Genomic DNA, 22,456 nt, shown 5'->3' on the forward strand with positions numbered 1-22,456 from the left:
AATCATGCATGTTGCATTCAGTTGACCTGTCCTTTAATCTGGAACAGTTTCTGATCTTTGTATGTCATGACATTGCCATTTAAGGATACAAGCCATTTATTTTGTAGAATGCCCCTCAGTTTGGGTTTGTCTGATGTTTCATCACGTTTAAATTCAGATTAGACGCTTTTGGCAGGAAGACCACGGAAGTGATATGCATTCTCAGTGCAGAGTCGGAAGACATACATCTTGCCCAATAATTCCAATTACTGATGACACTGACTTTGATCTGACCTTGATCATTTTGTTAAGGAGGAGTCAACCAGGTTCCTCTAACATAGAATATCTAGTTTAAGTAATTAAAAAAAAAAAGTTACCTACTGGAAATTGTATTTAGAAACTTAAGATCTTGGTTCTAGATGTACTTGTAGTTACTGTGGTGTCAAAAGTAAAGAAGTTACTTTTAGGCCTTCTTGAAGGATAGAGCTGAAAAATGCTTGAGATGTATATGTCCAAAAGTTTATACTCATATCCCCAATTCCAATCTAATGCTGCAGAGTGTATTCCATTCTTCTCTTTATCCACATTTGTAACACCATTCTCCAACTGTGAAGAACTTGGCTTCCATTTCCCCAATATGTTTACTTGTTTGCTCAATCCTAGAATTCCAAAAAGTATCTTCAAGATTGTTCATCCATTATTCTTTAAAAAAAAAAGTCTATTTGGTTAGAGTTCTTTTTTTCTTTAGCTTGAGGGTATCTGTTCTATTTAAATACTATATTCAAATCACTAATTATCAGAGAAATGCAAATCAAAACTATAATGAGGTATCACCTCACACCAGTCAGAATGGCCATCACTAAAAAGTCCACAAACAGTAAATGCTGGAGAGGGTGTGAAGAAAGGGAACCCTCCTATACTGTTGGTGGGAATGTAGTTTAGTGCAGCCACTATGGAGAACAGTATGGAGGTTCCTTAAAAAACTAAAAATAGAGTTACCATATTGATCATCATTGTCCATTGATCAGCAATCCCACTCCTGGGCATGTATCCAGAGGAGACTCTAATTAAAAAAGATACATGCACCCCAATGTTTATAGCAATACTATATACAATAGCCAAGACATGGAAACAACCCAGATAACCATCGACAGATGACTGGATAAAGAAGTTGCAGTATTTTTATATAATGAAATACTACTCAGCCATAAAAAATAATAAAATAATGCCATTTGCAGCAACATGGATGGACCCAAAGATCATCTATTCTAAGTGAAGTAAGCCACAAAGAGAATGAAAAATACATATGATATGACTTATATGTGGAATCTAAAACAAATAAAAAAAGACACAAATGAACTTATTTATAAAACAGAAACAGACTCACAAACAGAAAATAAACTTATGGTTACCATGCAGGGAGAGGGTAGAAAGGGATAAATTAGGAGTGTGAGATTTGCAGGTACTAACTACCATATATAAAATAAACAAGTTTATAAACAGTAGCACAGGGAAGTATATTCAATATTTTGTAGTAACCTATAATGAAAAAGAATATGAAAAGGAATATATGTATGTGTATGTATGACTGAAACATTAGGCTGTACACCAGAAATTGACACAACATTGTAAACTGACTATGCGTCAGTAAAATAAATAAATAAATAAATACTATATTCAAAAGTTACTTGAGTTACTTGGTGTTAATTTTCCTCACCTTTGAGTGTGTTTATGTTATTCTTATGCTTTGGTTCATTTGTTCCTGTTTGTATTAAATCTTAGGATTTTTTTTCTCCTAACCTTGGAGATTTTATTTAGTTTATTTTTCTGAAAATGTGAAACAATAACATGGTTCCAAAATGCAAGTCTGTATGAAAAATTATACTCAGAGAACTGGCTTCTCTGCCATTCCCTCTGTCCTCTCCATGCAAGTCCTGCCCACTACTTTCTGCTAACTGATCTCAGTCCTCTCCGCTCTTTGCTCCATAGCTTTCTTTTTGCTCAAGTGAGGAGGCAAATGTATATATTTTTTTAATTCCCCTTTCTTATGCAAGGGTAGCATACTAGCCATACTCTTGTGCACTTTACTTTTTTCACTTAGCAGTATATGGAAATCATTCCATATCAGTTCACAGAGATGTGTGGGTGGACTTTTATTCAACTACTCTTAGATGTATGGGTGTCTAAATTCTTTGATATTTTGTAATCACAAACCATGCTGCAATGAGTAACCAAGTGTACGTGTGTTTTCATATTGTTGGGGTAGCTGTAAATCTTCAAGGTAAATTCCTAGAAGTGGGATTGCTAGGGCAGAAGGTAAAGACAAATGTAGGTTTTTTTTTTTCAATTTCAGAGTTTTGGGGTTTTTTTTTTAATTAAGGAATGTCATTTTACAATGCTACATCAATTTCTGGTGTACAGCATAACGTTTCAGTCATATATATATACATACATATATTCCTTTCACATTCTTTTTCATTTTCATTATAGGTTACTACAAGATATTAAATATAGTTCCCAACAAATGTAGTTTTGTTAGTAATAACAGTCCTCTCAGTGAGGGTTATACCAATTTGCATTCCCCCTGGTAAAACACAAGAGGGCCTGCCTTCCCACAGCCTCACCAGCAGAGTAGGTTACTATGCTTTTCAATTTTTGCTAACCTGATAGATGAGAAATGATATTCCACTGTCAGTATTTTTTGTGTGAGGTAAAATGTAAATAATGTAGAATTTACCGTTTTAACTATTTTTAAGTGTACAATTCAGTGGCATCAACTACATTCACAAGGTTGTACAACCTTCACCACTATCCATTTCCAGAACTTTTTCATTCCCCAAACTGAAACTCATTAAATAGTAACTCCTCATTCCCTGCAACTCCAGCCCCTGCTAACCTCTATTCTGCTGTTTCTATGAATTTGCCTATTCTAGTATGAGTGGAACCATAAAATAGCCGTCTTTTCACATGTGGCTTATTGTACTTAGCATACTGTTTTTAAGGTTTATCTGTGTTCTAGCATGTGTCAGAATTTCATTCTTTTTTGAAATTTTGTTTTTTGGTTTTTTGGGGAAGTAGGTAATTTGGTTTATTTATTTTTTATTATTGTTTTTTAATTTAACAGAGCATTCTTTTTCAATGCTGAAAAATATTTCATTGAATGCATATATGCCACATTTTGTTTACCCATTCATTCATTGATGGACATTTGACTTGTTTCCATATTTTGGGTTTTGTGACTAGTGCAGCTGCTAACATTGTATGCAAATCCTGTATGGACAAACATTTTCATTTCTGTACTCCAGAGATGGCCTCCTCTTTGGGCCTCTGGGCTTCACCTCCAGTCTTCACGAGAACTCCAGAAAGATTTTTAAATTTTCCTTTGAAACTTTATTTGTATCCTACATTGTCGGGTGTTGAATAGTGGCCCCCCCAAAACTTCATGTCCCTCTAGAACCTCAGAATGTGATCCTATTGGAATAAAGGGCTTTGCAGTTGTAATCAGTTAAGGATCTCCAGAAGAAATCATGAATTGTGAACTTAGAGTAGGTCCTAAATCCAATGACTGGTGTCCTTACAAGAGGAGACACAGAGACACACAGTGAGACAAGTCCATGGGAAGGTGGAGACAGAGGTTAGAGTGATGCAGCCACAAACCAAGGAATGCCAGCAAGCTGGAAAAGGCAGGAATAGGCCTCCCATAGAGCCTCTGGAGGGTGGGAGGCTCTGCGACACCTTAATTTAGGACTTCTGGCCTCTAGACTGTGAGAGGCAAACTCCTGTTGTTTTAAACCACCCAGTTTGTGGCAATTTGTTACGGCAGCCACAGGAAACCCATACACATAGGTAAGCCATGTTCATCGTAGGAAACATGAGAAAATACAGATAAGTGAAAAGAAAGGAAAAACCGCACGTAGGCAGTCCCACCCCCAGAGACAACCATAGTTAACATTTCGGTCTATCTCAGAAGTCATATTTCTAAAATGCAACCTCCTGGAATGCTTGACACTGTCCCAAATGTCTTCAGGATAAAATCTGAAACTGCTTAATAGGGCCTCTCAGAACCGCACCTTTTTCAAGCCTCTTTTCCTTCCAGTCTAAGAAGCCACGTGCACACTGGCCTCTGCTTGCTCCCCAGGTGGACAGGCCTTGCCTGCGCTTTCAACCTCTGGTTCCCCGGCCGACCTGCAGCGCCCCCCCCCCCCCCCCCCGGCCTGTGGAAGCACTCCTCCTGTTGGAATTTAGGCCGCTGGACGGTGGGGCCCGTCAAGCGGTGACCCCTGCAGCGGGAGTGGGCGAAGCGGCTCCCACTTCCACTTCTTGATTTCTGGACCTGGGTATCCTGGAGCTGCCATTCCACCAAGACAATGCAGACCACAAACAAACAAATACATAAGCAATTACCAAGCATGGGAACGGCTAGGCTAAGGAGGACATAAATGGGGCACGAGTGGCGGGGGGGTAGGTGTGGAGGTCTGGAAAAGGATCTCACCTTCGCCTCCAGAGGGAGACCAGATCCCTGCAGAAGAGCAGCTTCTGGGGCCACTTGTGAAGGTTTCCAACATCACTTTTTTATCTAGAGACCTCAGTCCCAGTCCAGCCCCTCCCATAGTCCTGCAAGACGGTCCTGGCTAGGCCTGGTAGCTTCCAGGCCCTGTGTGGGCTCCATGGCCTGGCTCAGCACAGGTGGGGCTGGGTACACACCAAGCAGAGTGCTTGCCTGAGCAGCCTCTTGGCAGCACTTGGCACCCAAAGAAACCTTAGAGCCCCTGGAAGGTGCCCCTGTTCTTGTGCCCAGGACAGGAAGAAGTCAACCCCCAGCGAGGACCCGGATAAGGGAAAGCCTTCCCTGGGCAACAAGGCTGGTCCTGAGCCTGAGCCCTCACGGGCACCGCCTCCTTCCTGTACCCGGCAGCCCTTGTGCAGGGCGCCCTGGCCCAGGTCAGCGTTGGACTGCCCACTCCTTCCTTCTCAGGCTGGATGCTCTCTGTAATTTGGGAGTTTCTGGAGCTTTTAAAGCACCAACTTTATTTGCTTGGGACTGTTTCTTTAGTCTCTTTCGAGAGGTTAGCAGTGGAGGCTTTATGAAAATGCAGATGAATTATAACTGCCAGGCCTGGCAACTTTTTATTTTAAAAAATACTGAGAAAAAAAAAAAAAAACACTGAAAAGTAAAAGATCAACTAACCAAAATCTCATTACTTAAAAATGATAAAATATAAATATATTTTGTAAAATATAAAGTGGTGCTTCCCCAACTGGTGCCCCCCACTGCAGCGCCCTCAGAGACTTTGGAGGGAGCTGCTTGCTGGAGGGGCCACAGAGCACTGCATGGGCGGAAGCTCAGACAGAGACATTCGTGCATGCGTAGTGTTGGCAAAACTTCATAATACAAGAAGAATGGGAAAAAAATGCCCATCTATCGGATATTAAAGTAGCTGTGAAATAACCTCGCCTTAAAAGAGAAACTCTTTATTCTCCTGGTTCTCAAGGGACACAAGTCAGGCAGGCTGCAGTCTCCTCAAAGGTAGGTAGGTAGATGCAGAGACAGTGGGATGGTGGGTGGTGGATGACAAATGATTAAGGCGAGTGGCATTTTGTATGTGTCAGGGACCCTGGCCCCTCCTGGGCCTCCCCCTGCAGGACCTGTCCCCAGAAGGCCTCAGGCTTCCTCCTGGTAGCCCTCCCCTCCCAGGCCCAAGTGTCACCTCCTCCAGGAAGTCTGCCAGGACTGAAGCCTCCTCCTGTCTGAACTCCCAGGGTAAGTGTCTTCTGCCAAAAATGCTGGCCCTCCGGGGATTATGAGGAGTATGGCCTGGAGCTGCAGACTGAGCAGAGGGGGTAGGGGTGATCAGATTTAGAGGCTGGACTTGAAGCTGTGTTTACACAAGGAGCTCAGCGTCCTCTTCAAATGGCTCAGAATTCTGGAGTCTTTGGCCCCACTCCCTGCAGCCAGTGGCACTGCCCTGCTACATTCCTTCTCTGCCAGCTCCGTGGGAAGCCTGCCCAGGTGCCAGCTCTCTCCCTCTCTCCCTCACCCGCACATGGAGTCCCTAGTTGTCTCACAACTAGGTACATTTTAAATGCTTTTATTTCAGAGCAAGTGAAAGAGAAAAATAGAATGAACCACAGTGACTTCAAAAAAAGTCACATGGTTTTCGTGAAACCACTGCTTTTCTAAGAAGCCATCATGAGCACACAAGAGAGAGGAACCAGGAAATATCACTCCAAAGTCCATTTCTGGTCTGGCAGCCCATCTAGAATCTGAGAGCCAGAGAGGAGAGAACTTGGCTTTCTTCAAAAGGTGAAGGCAGGGTGACAGGTAGGGGACCAGGGCGGGGGAGCTGCTCCTCCAAGATGTGCTCCGTTATTGGGGATGGGCAGCAGGGTTAGCCTCCAAGAATGAGTGGGGTCTCTGTAGGGGTGGAGATGGAAGCTGAGGAGAAGTCTTCAGCCAAGGGAAGCCTAGGTAGAATGGAGATGTTTGCATGCAGGAATCAGACCTTCCCTCCAGAAGGGGCAAGAGGACAAAGGGTGAGGGCCAGGGTCAGCTGGGACATCCACACATCCTTAGCCTCTGTATCTTGGAACTGGCTGGAGGGTAGGGGGGAGTTGGGCAGAGAGTCGGGGGGCGGGGAGGGATGGGTCCAAAGCTGCTCCTCTCACTGCTCCCAGCAATCCCTGGGGTGGCCCTCCCCCACCCCACAGTCACCTACCAGAAGACCATCGCCCCTCAGGCCAGCTCCAGGCTTGTCCCATGGCAGGTTCTCAGGACAAGCGTGTCCTGCTGGGAGCAATGAGAGGGGTGAGGGGATGTCGGGAGCCTGAGCAGCCAGATGAAATTGCCTGGGGTGCAGGAAAGGGAGGTCAGGGGGCTGCTGGTGGGTGTTCAGAGGAGAGGAGAGGAGCCCAGGGGCCAAGCCTGGGGCTGCAAGGTGGAGGGGACAGCTGGAGGAAGCTGAGGAGGGTGGGCAGGAGGAGAGGGCGGAGGGGAGGGGGCTGGGCTGGTGGCTGCAGGAGCCGCCTCAGAAGGTAGTCTCCTGAGGTGGGTCAGGATTCAGGTAGCCATGAAGGCTGACCCCAGGGGGAGCGGTCACCAACCACAGGCCTGAAGGGGCCCTGCGAAGAGTCCAGCCAGAGATATAGCTGAAAGGGGTGACAGAAGCAGAGAGCCACCAGCCCAGTGGGGCAAGGCAGGACAGGCTGGTCTCCCTCCTTTCAGCTCCAGCCTTCTGCTGCTGCCTCCCTGGTCAGAACCACCAGAGACCCAGGGCCCCTGGCAGAACCAGGGTGTGGGGTGGGTGGAGAGAGTAGCTGCTATGATGGCCCCTGTTGTGTGGTACCTGTGTGTCAGAGGACCGTGCCTCCAGCAGGCCTGAGGAGCCCAGGAGGCAATGGGCCCCCAGCCCAGAGTCCTGAGACCTCAATAGAGCCCTGAGGCCTCCACAGAGCCCCATGGAGAAGGTGCCCAGGGCAGCCCCATAGACTCCAGGCCAAGCACACTTGTGTCTCTTGTCCAGGTGACCCTCTTCAGGCAGAGTCCCTGTGAGGTTGGGACCCAGCCTCGGCCTTTGGGGAGGGGATACCAAGAGTCTTGGGGGAATCAAAGTGTGCGGGAAGGAAGATGACCTGGGGTGTTCTCCCCACAGGGGTGAGCTCCAATACCTTGAGAAGATGGTGGCAAGAGAGGTACCCATGAGGGCCATCACCCTGGTAAGAGATGAGAGTCCCCACTCCTTACCGTCAGCCAGGCCTGACCAGGCCCAGCCACCAGCTACCATGACAGGAGCAGGACCCTGGTTGCTTCCAGGACAAACAAAGGCCCCAGGGACCTGTGTTGGTTGGGGAGGGAGGAAGGTGGGGCACTGGTACCCCCGGACTGAGACCCCAGGACACCTAGGAGCTTCAGCGGACCTAAGGGAGAGGGAGTCCTCAGCCTGCATCCCCTGCTGGGGGTCCAGGCCTGGCTGGAGCCTTGCCTGAGGAGTCAGAGGGACCTCATTCCCCCAGACCCTGCAGCCCACACCTGGCTTATCCGGAAGTACTCCCACCAGCCAGTCCTGCCTGAGATGCTGCCACACGTCCACTTCTGTCCTCCCACCAGCCCAGGGGGTGGATGGTGTCATCTTCATGGTCTGTGGGAGGCAGGGCTCAGAGGCGCCAAGTCACTGCCCTGAGGCCACCAGATTGTCACCACAGAGGGCAGAGCAAGGCTGCCATCTGACTTGGAGCTCATCCATTCTGCTGAGCTTTGTGGAACGGGAGCATCTTTAGCGTCCCTGTCTTTTCTCTGGTTCCTGCCCCCCACCTGTCAACCTGCGACCCTGAGCCCTAAAATCCCCTAACTGTGTCTATCCTGGAGGGTCACCCTGGGGTCACTCAGGTCACCCCACCCCATTTTTCTCCCATGTAGACAGAGGCTCATGTGTCTCTGAGTTTACTGGCCACAGGATCTGCAGTGTGGCCCACTGCATTAGTGGTGCTTGCCGGGATCGCCTTCTACTTCTGGACAAAGGTCAGAGCAAGCCTGGGGTTGCATCGAGGGAGGTCCTGGGTTGGCTGGGGGTGGGGTAGCAGGACCTCCAGCATCACCTTCCCCTGGTGACCGCTTTTCCAGCCTTCACTGTCTCTGTCATTTTCAGTTCCTAAGACCGTCCACACAAAAGAGAAATTTTATGAAGTAAGTATGAAGTAAGAGCACAGTCTTTCCATCCCATTGGCCCCAATTACAATCCTCATTTCTAGTAGATTGGACCTTCTTCCTCTGGATGTTTTGGTGCAAAGACAATCCAGAGTAGATGCGTTTGTCCCCTGGGGCTGTGGTAATAAATTACCATGAACTATGTGTCTTAAAACAACAGAATTTTATTCTCTCTCAGTTCTGGGGTTCAGAAGTCCAAAATCTATAATTGTCACTGCCTCTCAAGGTTCTAGGGGAGGATCCTTCCTGCCTCTTCCAGCTTCTGGTGTCTCCACTGTCCCTTGGCTTGTGGATACATCGCTCCAATCTCTGCCTCCATCATCACATGCCTTCTTCCCTGCGTCTCTGTATCTGCGTCCCCATCTCCCTTTCTTTTCTCTTTTAAAGACACTGGTCATTGGATTTAGAGCCCACCTGAAATCTATGATGATTTTGTCTTTTGAGATCCTTAACTAATTACATCTGCAAAGATCCTAGTTCCAAATAATGCACATTCACAGCTATTGGGGATTAAGACTTGAATGTATCTTTTGGGGGACACAATCATACATTTTTTTACACACAAGGGAGATCATACTACAAATCTGTTAATTTCCGTGATGAAGTGGGAAACACACATTTCTCTAATATATGTTACCATCTTACTCAACTCAAGTAATTAATCATAGAAATGAACATTGATACAATCACATTATCTAAACCCTTAAACTCCCAAACTTGGTCAAATTTCACTGGATTTTCCACTAATGTCTTTCTCTGGTCCAGGATATAATCCAGGATCCCAAATGCATTTATGTCAGGCATCCTTAGCCCCCTCCAATCAGTGATAGCCAGCTAGAATATTTGTAAGACATTAGTAATTTGAAATGTATGTGTGATCCAAATTTTCATCAGTCCTATTTTATTTTAAAAATATGAACAGGGTGGGGGAGGGTATAGCTCAGTGTTAGTGTGTGTGCTTAGCATGTAGGAGGTCCTGGGTTCAATCCCCAGTATCTCCATCAATCAGTCAATCAATCAATCAACCTAATTACTTCCCCCGAAACAAAAACAAGCAAACAAAAATGAACCAGGGTATTGAATGTGTGTTCTCATCTGCCAGCTTCCACATAACAATAGCTTGGTTTAAATTTCAAGCTACTAAAAAGGAGAGAGGGAGGGAGAGAGTTTAGAGCCATATTTATCCCAGAATTGAAACAGAAACTGAATACTTTAGAAATGAGAACCATCTCGTGTGGATATGTGCACCTGGCTTAAGGCACATTTGTAATCTGATTCTGATGGCATACCTGCCAGAGTACACATCCCTTCTTCACCCATGTAAAAGCCACGACTTTTCAACAATTACACCATCTGATTGAAAAATGTACATTTGGTGGAGCCAGGATCCACTAACCGTAACAAGATCAGGATCAGCGATATTCACAAGTATTGCTGAAACAATTAATGATTTTAATGTGAAAGAGGCTAGAAAAATATGCAGAAAGTACATGTCTAGAATCAAGGAACAAAAATATTTTATTTTCACTTTTTGGTATTTAAAATGAAACTATATAAAATAAAGGAAACTAGATATTCAAACCATTTTTGAGGGAGGAATTTTAATATATCTGCCACTTGTTGACCCTTCTTTTTTCATTGAGATTTAATTCAGACGCCATAAAATCCATCATTTTAAAGCGTACAACTTCGTGGCTTTTCGTATATTTGCAACATTCTGCAACCATCACTATTATCCAATCATAGAACATTTCCCTTATCCCAGAACAAACCCAGGACCCATTAGCAGTCACTCCCCATTTCTCCTCCCCGAATCTCCGGCCCCCAGCAATCACTAATCTACTGTCTCTTTGGATTTACCTATTCTGGGCATTTCACATAAGTAAAATCATGCAATATTTGTCCTTTTGTGTCTGGCTTCTTTTACCCAGCAGAATCTCCCAGGTTCATCCCTGTTGTAACGGGTATCTGTACTTTGTCCCCTATTTTGGCTGAATAATATTGTATTGTCGGGATAGAACACATTTGTTCATCTATTCAACATCCGATGGACATCTGAGTCAGTTCATATTTGCCTCACTGTTGTAAATAATTCAAAAACCCTTGAGGCAAAATCCGAGTCGCATCAGGATAGGCCAAGGAGTGAAATTGCGATGAGACAACTGTGTCACAAGGAAAAACAGGACGTCTTCTGATTATTCAGTAACTGGGGATCGGGTGGAGGCGACGGGTAAGGCCAGACAAACCGAACCCTCCTTCAGCCTTCTGCACACGACCTCTGTTTTTTTTCACGGTCTTCATCCACGTTTCCCATCCACGGACACTTGGTGACTGATGTTCCCGGCAGCCGGGAGGGGGCGCGCGCGGACTCCCCAGTTCCCAGGCGGTGAGGGCGCCAGGAGTGCCGTCTGCCTCAGCAGACGCCGGACGCCCACCTGGGTCCTTCAACGTGCCTTCTGCAGGGGTGCGAGGCGGCGGCGATTGGGCCGGCAGGGTTCCTCAGTGATGACCCAGCAGATGACCGGCACCCGAAGGATGCGGGTAAGATCCATACTCCACCCCGAATTCCAAAATAAATCTTAATATTAAGTGCAGGCTCCTGTTCGGTCTCCCTCCCTCCCTTCTTTCTTTTTCTCTTCCTTCCTTCTCTTCCTTCCTTCCCTTTCTTCCTTCCCTCCTTCCTTCCCTTTCTTCCTTCCCTCCCTCTCTCTCTCTCTCTTCTTTCTTTCTTTCTTTCTTTCTTTCTTTCTTTCTTTCTTTCTTTCTTTCTCCAAACACTCACTTTTTACAAAATCAATTTTCTTGACGTACAGTCGGCATAAAGTAAAATTTGCCCTTTGGAAATGTATATTGGCCATATATATAAACATAACCGTCACCCCAGTCAAGGCATGGAACATTTCCACTATCCAAAATATTCCCTCAGGTAGCGCTTACATTTATACAAACTATATAACTTGATCACTTATTATATCTATTTTATTATGTCTCTTCCGTTGCCCCTACAATGTGGGCTCCCAGAGGAAAGGATTTTTATTTTGTTCACTGAGGTTCTCAAGTTCACAGTGCCAGATAAATAGTAGCTATTGGACACATATTTATTGAATAAATAAATTCCAAAACATGAGAGAATCAAGTGGAAAGGGAGCGATTATCAAGCCACTAGAAGAAAGTAAAAACAAATGCTATGAGTTGAATTGTGTACCCCACAAAAGAGAAGTTGAAGTCCTAACCCCTAGTGCCTGTGAATGTGACCTTATTTAGAAACAGGGTCTTTGCAGATGATCGAGTTAAGACGAAGTCATTAGGGTGGACCCTAATCCAAATAACAGGTGTCCCTATGAAAAGGGGCAATTCGGACACAGAAACGCACACAGGGAGAACACCATGTGAAGATAAGAGCAGAGATCGGGGCGATGCATTCACAAGCCAAGGAGAGAGGCCTGGAATCGATTCTCCCACCCAAACCTCAGAGGGAACCAGCCCTGTCCGCACCTTGATCTCAAACTCTGGCTTCCAGAACTATGAGATAATAAGCTTCTGTTGTTTAAACCACTCAGTTTGTGACATTTTGTTTAGTGTCTCTGACAAACTAATATAGAAACTATCCAATATTTATTCAAGTCAGTAAGGGAAGAACTTGCTTAGGATAATTTATAGAAAGAAAGAAATGCAAATTGGAAAAGACCATTAAATTTAGCTATGTAAACACATACACGTATTTCCCCAGTTTCCTCCCGCCCTCAATGCAAATGATAATATTTCCATCACATGTGGAATGCTAGGGTTAATCTCAGTTCAATAAAAACTTTCTTAAATCAGTGAGAAAAAGATGAACAACTCAATAGAAAATGAATAGTGCAGCATTTCTCAAAGTGTGTTCCAGTGACCTCTAGGGGTTCCCAGAGCCCTTTCAGGAGGTGCATGATTATTTTCATAGTCATGCTAAATCAATGTTTGCCTTTTTCTCTGTGATGGCTTTGCACTGGTGATGCAAAAGCAATGGTGGTTCTTAGTGCGAATCAGGGCAGTGACACCAAACTGATAGGATTTGTTGCCAATGATAAAATTCTAGCCTTCTGGCAAAAAATAAAATTTTGCAAAACTTGTATCTGCCACCTTTAGCTTCACAGCTTCCCAGTATTGCCAGATTTCTGTGTTAAGATTGGTGGCAGCATTAATAAATGTTACATATTTTTCCATATTGTTTAATAAATGTATCAACATTTGCAATATCTGTATAAGTCAATGAACCAACATTTTCTTACTTTTTTTCAGTGAACCAATATTTTCAAAAAGACCAACACATGTTACCAAATCACATGTGAGTAAAAAGATCCTTTCAAAGTGCAAGATAGATCAGTGGATTTTAATGTAATGGAATACAAAAAGGGTACTGATACCATTTCAGATCCCATGTTGCAGCTAACCTTCAAAAAAGTACCACGTGTTGAGTGTTGGTGTAGTATCAAAGAAGAATATTCAGTTATCTGAAGAGCTATGAAAATACTCCTTCCTTTTCCAATTATTTATCTGTGTGAGCTAAATTTTCTTCATGTACTTCAGCATATCCCAGCAGAGTGAAAGTAGACACAGATATGAGAATCCAGCTCTCTTTTCTCAAATGTGATATTAAATAGACTTTTTACTCTCTCTCTCTTTCTTTTAATAGAGGTTCTAGGGATTGAACCCAGGATTCATGCATGCTAAGCATGGGCTCTACCATTGAGCTATACCCAGTCAGATTAAATAATTTTTTTAAAAATAGAACACTGCTACTCTTCTCATTCACTTTTTAATTTGAAGATATAGTTATACAGTGAATTTATTATTGCTATTTTGAATGCTTAGATTTCTAATATTGTAAATATTGGTAGATGTAACCCATGTAACAAAAGCTCTTTAAGCTGTTCAATAATTTAAAGAGTGTAATCACTCTTCAAAGGGGTTCTGGAGGGTGGGTATAGCTCAGTGGTAGAGTGCATGTTTAACATGTATGAGGTTTTGGGTTCAATCCCCAGTACCTCCATTAAAAAAAAAATCAAAGACCCTCCAAAATAAATAAAATAGTTAAATTTTTTAAAAAAGTAATAAAGGGGTTCTGAGACCAAATGTTTGAGAATAGCTGGACTAAGGAATATGAATGTTAGAACCCAAGACCCACATGACAATACTCCGTGAATTCTCATAATTACTCCATTGGAGAGGTGACACTATTATTCCCACTTACCAGATGAAAAAACTGAGGCACAAACAGGGAAAGGAATTGCTTGTCATACAGTTAGCCAATGCCAGAGCTGGGATTTGAATCCAGACATCACACTCCAAGCTTGTGCACGTCCTTGGGGAAAATTTTGGCATCATGTTTAAAAAGCCCTTAAAAATACTTGTCTTACTAGACCCTTTTTTGAAATTTCAGAAAAGGAGATAATCAGAAATGTCAGAAGTTTGGATACAAAGATATTTATAACGTAATAAAATTAGAAACAACCAGTAGTTAGTGGATTATTAATAGATTATGGCAAATAAAGTCATGAAGGCCTTTGAATGACCCTGGAGAATATCCAGGAAATGACTTGGCCGTGAGAAAGGGCTGGAGGACTGTGCAAGCCGTCGCTGCTGAACCGAGGGTGGGAAGCAGGGATCTGCAAAGCCAGGGTAGGGAGAGACCAGGGAGCCTTTCTGGAGGCGGGTTCGGGTTCTGCTGATATTTGGACTTGAGGAGAAGGAGGGTACAAGGGAATGTGGGAGAACTGGAGGACGCAGAGGATGTAGAAATTGCGGAGAATGTGGGAAATGCCTGAAGCCCAGGGCAGGTGGGCCTCAGAAGACCTGGACCTGCATCTGCCCGGAGCCCCGGAAGTGGGGAGGGGGTTACTTCCAGCAGCAGCTTTAGAGCGAGATAAGGGAGGCGAAGGGGAGGTGTTTTGGCGGAGTAGGGTTTTCTAGAGAGGAGCAGCGTCTTCACTCTGCAAACGTGAGGAAGCGCAGCCAGAAGACTGGGCGCTCCGGCCTGGAGAAAAGGAGAGGACAGAGGGAGGAGCCTGCGGGGCTGGGGAGGGTCGTGGTGAGCGGAGGGTTCCCGGCGCGGTGCAGGCGGGAGAGGCAGGGGTGTCGCCGCGCCTAAGGCTGGCGAGAGGCAAGGTGTGCACCAGTTCCGGTGATGTTGGGCAGCTCCGGCCGCCACCCGTCAAACATCCAGGAAAGCAGCCCGCAGGGCCCGCAGCTCCCTGAGCCGGAGCAATCAGGATACCCTCGTCACAGCACGGTCGGAGGACAGCAAGTGTGCAGTAGCTGTGTGCAGAGAATGGGGGCTGAATCAGTAGGCAACGGCTGGACCAATAGATGAGGGCAGGATCTGTGGGCGTGGAAGGGAGTAATAGCGAGGGAGGGACCACTGGCGAGGGCTGGCCCGAGTATCGGGGAGTGACCAATAGCGAGGATGTTGCGACCTCAAGGACGCTAGGCGGAGAGGAGTCTGTGGCTTTGATGAATATAAAGGAAGTTCTTCCCTCAGCTCGCTCAGAGCGACGGAGACGAACAAAGCCTTTAAACAAATGCTCCGGCTTCCTCCGCTGAGAGCCAAGGTCAAACCCTGGGGAAGTTCCGGTGGTCTCAATTAAACCCTCTTGTGCTGGGAGAACGCCGTCCAAGACTCGAGGCGGGTCTGGCTGACACTTAGCCCACCAGGCGCCACCGCCCCAAACCGGCATGGTCCCGCCCACTCGCGAGCCCTGAGCCCGCCCCCGCGCGCCGATTGGTCAGGCCGCCAGTCTGCTCGGTGTGGGGAAGACCCGGAGAAACGGAATTCGCCCAAGGAATGGGCTCCTCAAGCCCTGCTGCGCATGCTCGCGCCGTGACCCCAGCTTGAGGTGACTGCCCAAACCCAGGCGGGGGCCCCAGGCACGGAGGCTGAGGGACCTGCCGCGGCTCGGTCTCCGGAGAGGGAGGGCCCTGCTGCCGTCGCCACCCAGCCGGTGCCCGGTGAGGACGGGCCCTAGCGGATCGGGGAGGGTCTCGGGTCCCAGCCGGCCTCTCCCGGGGGTCCCCAAGGGCTGCTGATGCTAGAGCGGAGGCGCCCCCCGGCTCTGCATCCCGGCGCTCAAGTCGCCTCCCTATCCTTCACCAGCGATTCAGCTCCTTTCTCCTCTCTCCTCCTTACCCCCAACCAACCCGACTCTGGGACTGAGCCCTCATACCCTAAATTAGGGATCCCCACATTGGTTTGCCTTTCCTTGACCGTGGCCGCCTCCCTTAGTACTGCCTCGCCCTTGCACACATCCCCAGTCCTTTCCCATTCTTGTGTCTCTAGAGATCTTCCCAGGAGTGGCAATTGGAGGTCTGAGATATTGGGGCTGGGGACCCACTCCGGAGGCTTGGTCAGGTGGTGGCGGTAATGGTCGGAGAGAAGAGGAGCGGGAAGTGGGGGAGGGCATTTGGGTGCAGCATAGACAGGTCTAATGACAAGTTACAATGAACTTGTAAGGAAAAGGAAAAGTAATTAGGATACCAAGCTATGGTGATTAGGGGAAAAGAGGTGCCATCACATGAAATTCCCACTTAGGGGGGAGCGCTTCCCTGCCCAGTACAAAGTAGCAATTCTTGACCCATTTTGGGTCACTGCTGCTTGGAAAATCTCCCTATAAGGATGTGTACCTGCATACCTAAGTGAGTAGATCTTCCCACCAGCAATCCAATCACAGCCCTCCAAGAACTACATGGGAACGTGATTATAGAAGGGGCAGCTGTCAGTTATCACTGGTAACTTTTGAAAATAAGGACTTCACCTTTGCCTGTCTGTTATTAAGAACCTCCGCCAAACTAGCCACTACTCCCATTATACAGGTGAAACCAGCCCAGAGAGGGTGAGGGGTTTGTCCTTATAGCTGAGGATGAAGATGTTGCTGGACATTGATGGTATTTCTCTCCCATGTATATGAAGGAGATTCTCTTGATCCATCCTAAGCTGCCAGGCAATGATCCTGGCTTTCAGAATCTCCCCATCAAGAACTGGACCTCGTACTACTTACCTATTGCTGCCGTAACAAATTACCACAAATTTAGTGGCTTAAAACAACACAGCTTTGTAATAATCTTACAGTTCTGGAGCTCAGAAGTGTGACATGGGCCTCACTAGGTTAAAATCAAGGTGTGTACAGGGCTTTCTGGGGACTCTAGGAGAGACAGTCTGTTTCTATGTGTTTTCTGGAGGCGTCCAGCATTCCTTGCCTCATAGCCTCCTCCTACATGTTCAGTGTCAGCAATTTCGAATCTCTCATCTCTCTGACCCTGCTTCCATCATCACACTACCCTTTTCTCTTCTGCTGCCTGCCTTTTCTGCTTTTTAGGACCCTTGTGATTGTGATTGGGCCCCCTGGATATTCCAAGCTACTCTAATTAGTAATCTTCATGCCATCTGCAACCTTAATTCCCCCTTTGCCATGTAAGGTAACATACAGATTCCAGGGATCAGGACCTGGACATCATTGGGGGGCATTATTCTGCCTCTCAAGGTGTCTAAGAGGCTCCTACCAGTTCTTAACATTGTGTGATTTGGGGTTTATGCTGAACCATCTTACACTCCTGGGTCTCCCTTGTGTAGACCACTATCATGATGGCTGGTTAGGACAGATGGGTGACTAGAGACCCATAGCAACTTCGAACCACCATATTGGTGATTTAGGTGGAGCATGTAAAGTGAGTGAAATAAGGTAGATATTAAGCTTTTTGATCTTTTTAATTCATTTATGCTTCACTTCTGAAAATTCTGTTAATTCAGTGAATTTTTATTGAGTAAAAACTTAATTTTCAAAATATGTGTTTTAGGCTTAAAATAGCTGTGTCTCTACTCTTCCATTAACATCTTCAAAATAAATTGCTAGAATGTTAGGGTTGAATCCAGAAAAGAGACTGATCCAGGCTGAAGGACTGTCCACCCCTGCACATGGGGTGACTAAAGAACACTTCAACCATGAACAAGAAATCAGAAACTTCTCAAGCAGAGGGCCCCTGGCAGCATCAGTGTTTCACGAAGTATCAGAATCAAATAGGCTACTGGTTTAAAAACAAATGTAGATTCTCAGGTCCCTCTTCAGTCCCTATGAGTAAGAAGTCTCGGGGTAGAGTGGTCCAGGACTGCATTTTTAACAAGAATTCTGGGTGATTCTTAGGTATAGTGAAGTTGGGAAACCACTGTTTATGGACTTAATTTCCCTTTTCTTAATAAGTAAGTTTTCCTGAGATAATTTGCATACCATACAATTCACTCACTCATAATGCACAATTCAATGGCTTTTAGTAAACTCACAAAGTTGAGCAACCATCGCCAGCCACAATCACTCTTAGAACATTTTCATCACCCCAGAAACCCCATATGTATTAGTAGTCACTCCTCACTCTTCTGTTCCCCATCCCTCCCACCTCCAGCCCTAGTCAACCACGAGTCTATTTGGATTTGTCTTCTCTTTAGGTTTTCTGTAGACTCCAGGTCATTTTATGTAAATGAAATATGTAACGTGTGATCTTTCCTGACTGACTACTATCACTTAGCATAATCTTTCCAAGGTTCATCCATGTTGTAGCATGAATTTTTTAAATTATCAAATAATATTCCATTGTATGGATATGCCACATTGTATGTATTCACTTATCCATTGGTGGATATTTGGGCTTTTTCCACTTTTTGTCATCTATGGATAATGCTGCTATGAACATTCATGTACACGTTTTCATGTGGACATCAGTTTTCATTTCTGCTGGGGATACACCTAGGAATGGAATTGCTGGGTCATAGGGTAATTCTATGTTTAACCCTTTGAGGAATCGCCAGACTGTTCTCCAAAGTGGCTGCGCTATTTATATCCCCACCAACTATGGATGAGGACTCCAGTTTCTCCTCATCCTCACCAGCACCTATTATTGTCCATTTGTTTGTTTTGATGTAGCTAATTTTGTTTGTTTGTTTGGGAAGGGAGGTAATTAGGTGCATTTATTTATTTTTTAATGGAAGTACTGGAGATTGAACCCAGGACCTTGTGCATGCTAAATAAATGCTCTACTCTTTTTTTTTTTTTTTTGAAGAGTTTTATCACTAGCTCTTACAATTAAGTCTATGATCCATTTAGAGTTGATTTTTTTTTTTGTATAGTGTGAGGAAGGGGTCCAACCCTAGAGTTTCATCCCCAGACTACAGAATTGTGAGCTGCTGGCCAGGGGTGTGCACCAGAGCCAATCAGAGTGTTGGGGCAGGGGCCTCTGGGCAGGACTTCCCACCATAACCCTTTCCTGCCCAGAGTGGCTCTGCCGCAGGAAGCACTGGTGGTGTCTCTTCTGCTGGACCCCATGTCTCCCCAGGTCCCCAGTACCACCACGTTGCCCTGTAGGGCAAGATGAGCAGGGCTGGGAAGGACCACATGGGAGGAGCAGAGAGTGGCTAGTCAAGGCACTGAACCAGGGACAGGAGGGATAATGAGACACCAATCCTAGCCATGTCTGTGGTCAACTGACTTGTTACCAGGCAGCATTTACCGGGGTGGGGCACACTCCCTGGAGGTGGAGGCCCTACCTTCGTGTCTAGTGGCGAGGGACTGAGAAAAGAAGCTTGCAGTAGACAAGGCACCCCAACCGACCACTGGCCTTGCATCTCAGGCTCCACTCAGGGATGATGAGGTCTTGGAAAACTTTGGGATGCTAGGCATGTACACCTCAAGCCATATACATCTGTTCCAAAGCAACAGAACTGAAAGCCAGTTTGGAGAAACAAGTCCAGGGGGACAATTAAGAGTCCATGGGCCTTGCTGCTGCCTAAATCCTGGACAGGGTGGATGAGATGTCTGCTAAGGCAACAGTGTTGTTTCTGGGCTAAACTGTAAACTGAGAAAGATCCTACCATCTGCCCACCATCCAGTCACCCCCAACAGACAAAATAGCCACTACACTGATGCCCCAGGGCCCAGGTCTCCAGGCCAGCCCTGCCCCAGTAATCTATCCTTTCTGCTTCTCCAGACCAGAAGCCAGGGAGCCCTCAGTGACCACGGATTCTCTGGACACCCCCACAGCCCTGTCCCCTCTCAGCTGAGGCAGCGCCAGCACCAGCTTGGACACAAGGTTGCTGCCCTCATGGGGCCCTGTCATCCTGTGATCTCTAGGTGGCCCTGGGCCTCTGGCCTGGGATGGGGGCTGGATGTAGTTGTGAATCCAGAGAGTCCCACCTCCCAGGGCCAGGCTCAGAGTAACTCACAGCTGTCAGTACCTTGGTCACCCCAGCAGCCCCTTGAGAACCCTGTATTTGGCACATTTTACAGATAGGGAAAGAGGTTTGGCTGAGAGAGGTGATGGACCCAAGGCAGCCAAGAGAGCAGAAGTGCTGGCCCAGAGTTCTCGAGCTCCATTCAGTTCCTTCCCCGCCTCTCATCGCTGGGGGCCCTGACCTCCATCCCGGATATGTTTTCCTGAACGCAGGCCCAAGGGCACCTCCACTGATGGGATTTTCCCTCCTCCCTTAGGACGCAGCCCCTGGACTGCCAGATTCCTCACAGAGGAGGTGGAGGAGAAATCTATCAGCTGGGGCCTAAGCGTGGCCTGAGGGCCAGGCCATCAGTCCCGGGATGCCCCTGCCCGAGCCCAGCGAGCAGGAGGGTGAGAGCGTGAAGGCTGGCCAGGAGCCCTCCCCTGAGTCCCCTGAGCCAGGTACAGATGTCGTCCCCGCAGCCCCCAGGAAGCCCAGGAAGTTCTCCAAACTGGTCCTGCTGACGGCCTCCAAAGACAGTGCCAAAGTGGCCGGGGCCAAGCGCAAAGGAGTGCACTGCATCATGTCCCTGGGGGTGCCTGGCCCAGCCACCCTCGCCAAAGCCCTCCTTAAGATCCATCCTGAAGCTCAGCGGGCCATTGAGGCAGCGCCCCAGGAGCCTGAGCAGAAACGCAGCAAGCTGGACGCAGGTGAGGCCCCGGTCCCAGCTGGCAAGACGTGAGCGAGACCCACCTGGGGCTGGAAGTCCCCTGACACCTGGGCAGCCAGGGGGGACAGACAGGCTAGGTTGGCCCTGAAGAGTACACGTGTGCTGGGAACGTTGCTGCATGCATCTGTCTATATTACGTGTCAGTGTGAATCTGTGTGTCTGTTGGCTTTCATGCATGTGTATGTTTGTCTAAGGTTCTGTCTGTCCATATTTGACAAGAAGTCCTTGTACGTCTGTGTTCCTGGGCCTGTTTCTGTCCATGTCTGCTCTTATGTGTTTATGTGTCTTTTTCATGAGCTGGGGGTGTCCGCAGTCACAAGCCTAGAGTTCTCAGGGGACCCAAGGGACCCCTCAGGCTCCATCACCCACTAGATGGAGCTGCACTCAGGGAGTCAGGGACCCCGGAGGCTGGAGGCCCCTCTGCCGCATGCCGGGCTCACCCGTGAGCCCTTCTTCTGGCCAGTCTCGCTCCAAGTGCCTCCTCATGGCTGTCTGCCCCTGCCCAGAGGAGAGAGGGTTCTGTCCTCATGATCTTTGGGGAAGCAGGGCTCAGAAGGGCCAAGTCACCACACTGAGGTCACCAGCAAGGTCACTGCAATGGTGGGGAGTGGCATCTGGTTCAGAGCCTATTCCTCCTGCTGAGCTGGGTGGGATGGGCCATCTCCAGGGTCCCTTCTACCCCAGGGCCTGAGACCTCTGCCCGCTTCTCAGATCTGCCCAGGCTCTGGGGCCATGTGGGCCCCACCTCGTCTGGCACCTTTGTAAGAATTAGGACAAAGCCACCCTTCCTCGGATGAAGAGAGGGAGAGCAGGACGGGGCAACGTCTCAGCCCCATGGGCTTCCCTGAGCAGGCGCTCTTGGGCAGTGAACAACCTTTCAAACTGCCACTCTGTCTTTACCTCCATGCCTTCCAGTGTTCCCCGCCTCCTGCCCCACCCTGGGCCAGGCTGAGGGGGTGGCAGCAGTTTCCTGGAAACAGCCTGTGTCCCTGGGCCAGTGGCCTTTGGGAGCATGTTTCTGGGGTCAGCAATTACTTTTCTAAGTCAGCCAACAGCTTCCCACCCCTCCTCTGGCAGGCAGGACCCCAGGTTTGACGCCCCGCCCCTCCCTTTTCCCCTGACCACAGCCTGACCCACCCCCTTCTCTTCCAGGCATTGAAGAAGATGGAAGGTTGGCAGGGCAGCCTGCCCCCAGGCCCTCGGGGGGCGGGGAGGAGTCCCCCGTGGGACCCATCGTGCCCAGCGAGGCCCCGTAGCCCTGACAACCGGGGGTGCGTCCTTGCTGGGTCAGTGAACTTAGCTGCAACTTCTTCACGTTCCAGTGGGCTTCTGCTTGGGGCCTAGCCGCTGATTTTCACTTTAAACATTGTAATTTTTCTCAGATCATGCATTATTTACTTTTGTAAACAGAAAAAAAAATTAAAAAGAGAATAAAAGAAGCTGTACATTAGATCCCATCATGGATGGTTTTTTTAAAGTCCATGATTCTGCATGCTTTGAGTCCCTAGCTTCAACCCCACCAGCCCTCACCTGGCCATTCCCAGGGCTTCCTGGCCTGAGACATCTCTCAGACCCAGGAGGGCTCTCCAAGGGCCTCCATCCCACACGGCCTCACACCCCTCGGACCCCTCAGCCTGGAAAACCAGCCACTGATTCAGAAACTAGGTGGGGTCTCTGAGGTCTCCACATTCTGCTGCTTTTGGTCTCTAGCCCCTGGGAAGCCAATCTCACCCATCCCTGGAGAGCCCTCTAGGGCCAGTCCCCAAGAGGCGTCAGCCTGCTGCTTTCTGCTGGACCCTCAGAAGAGTCATCTCCTCCA

The 22,456-nt window shown here is 47.5% G+C and overlaps 1 protein-coding gene and 1 long non-coding RNA gene across 4 annotated transcripts; both read left to right on the plus strand.

The window, feature by feature from the left end:
• The first annotated feature begins 6,194 nt into the window (after positions 1 to 6,194).
• LOC116657538 lies at positions 6,195 to 9,083 on the plus strand. Of its 2 annotated transcripts, XR_004312659.1 has the most exons (5): positions 6,195 to 6,301; positions 7,629 to 7,692; positions 8,393 to 8,494; positions 8,622 to 8,659; positions 8,907 to 9,083. It is a non-coding gene; the product is annotated as an uncharacterized LOC116657538 (long non-coding RNA). The 2 variants fall into 2 exon arrangements; XR_004312658.1 differs by lacking the exon at positions 6,195 to 6,301 and having other exon boundaries at positions 7,472 to 8,494.
• A 6,185-nt stretch (positions 9,084 to 15,268) lies between these two features.
• On the plus strand, positions 15,269 to 22,094 carry FLYWCH2 (FLYWCH family member 2). 2 transcript variants are annotated; one of them, XM_032460261.1, is made up of 3 exons: positions 15,269 to 15,664; positions 20,185 to 20,617; positions 21,790 to 22,094. In XM_032460261.1, the coding sequence occupies exons 2-3, from the start codon at positions 20,287 to 20,289 to the stop codon at positions 21,891 to 21,893; spliced, it is 435 nt and encodes a 144-aa protein (XP_032316152.1). In that variant the 5' UTR covers positions 15,269 to 15,664; positions 20,185 to 20,286; the 3' UTR covers positions 21,894 to 22,094. The 2 variants fall into 2 exon arrangements, with proteins under 2 accessions (XP_032316152.1, XP_006179753.2); XM_006179691.3 differs by lacking the exon at positions 15,269 to 15,664 and adding an exon at positions 19,647 to 19,786.
• Positions 22,095 to 22,456: the final 362 nt, after the last annotated feature.

This window comes from Camelus ferus, chromosome 18 (genome assembly GCF_009834535.1).
Source record: "Camelus ferus isolate YT-003-E chromosome 18, BCGSAC_Cfer_1.0, whole genome shotgun sequence".
Taxonomy (NCBI): Eukaryota; Metazoa; Chordata; class Mammalia; order Artiodactyla; family Camelidae; genus Camelus; species Camelus ferus.

Excerpts from the sequence above, each read along its gene's own strand:
- FLYWCH2 (XM_032460261.1), top strand. The coding sequence starts at position 20,287 with ATGCCCCTGCCCGAGCCCAGCGAGCAGGAGGGTGAGAGCGTGAAGGCT. Across the intron at positions 20,618-21,789 it reads ACGCAGCAAGCTGGACGCAG|GCATTGAAGAAGATGGAAGG; the intron begins GTGAGGCCCCGG and ends CTTCTCTTCCAG.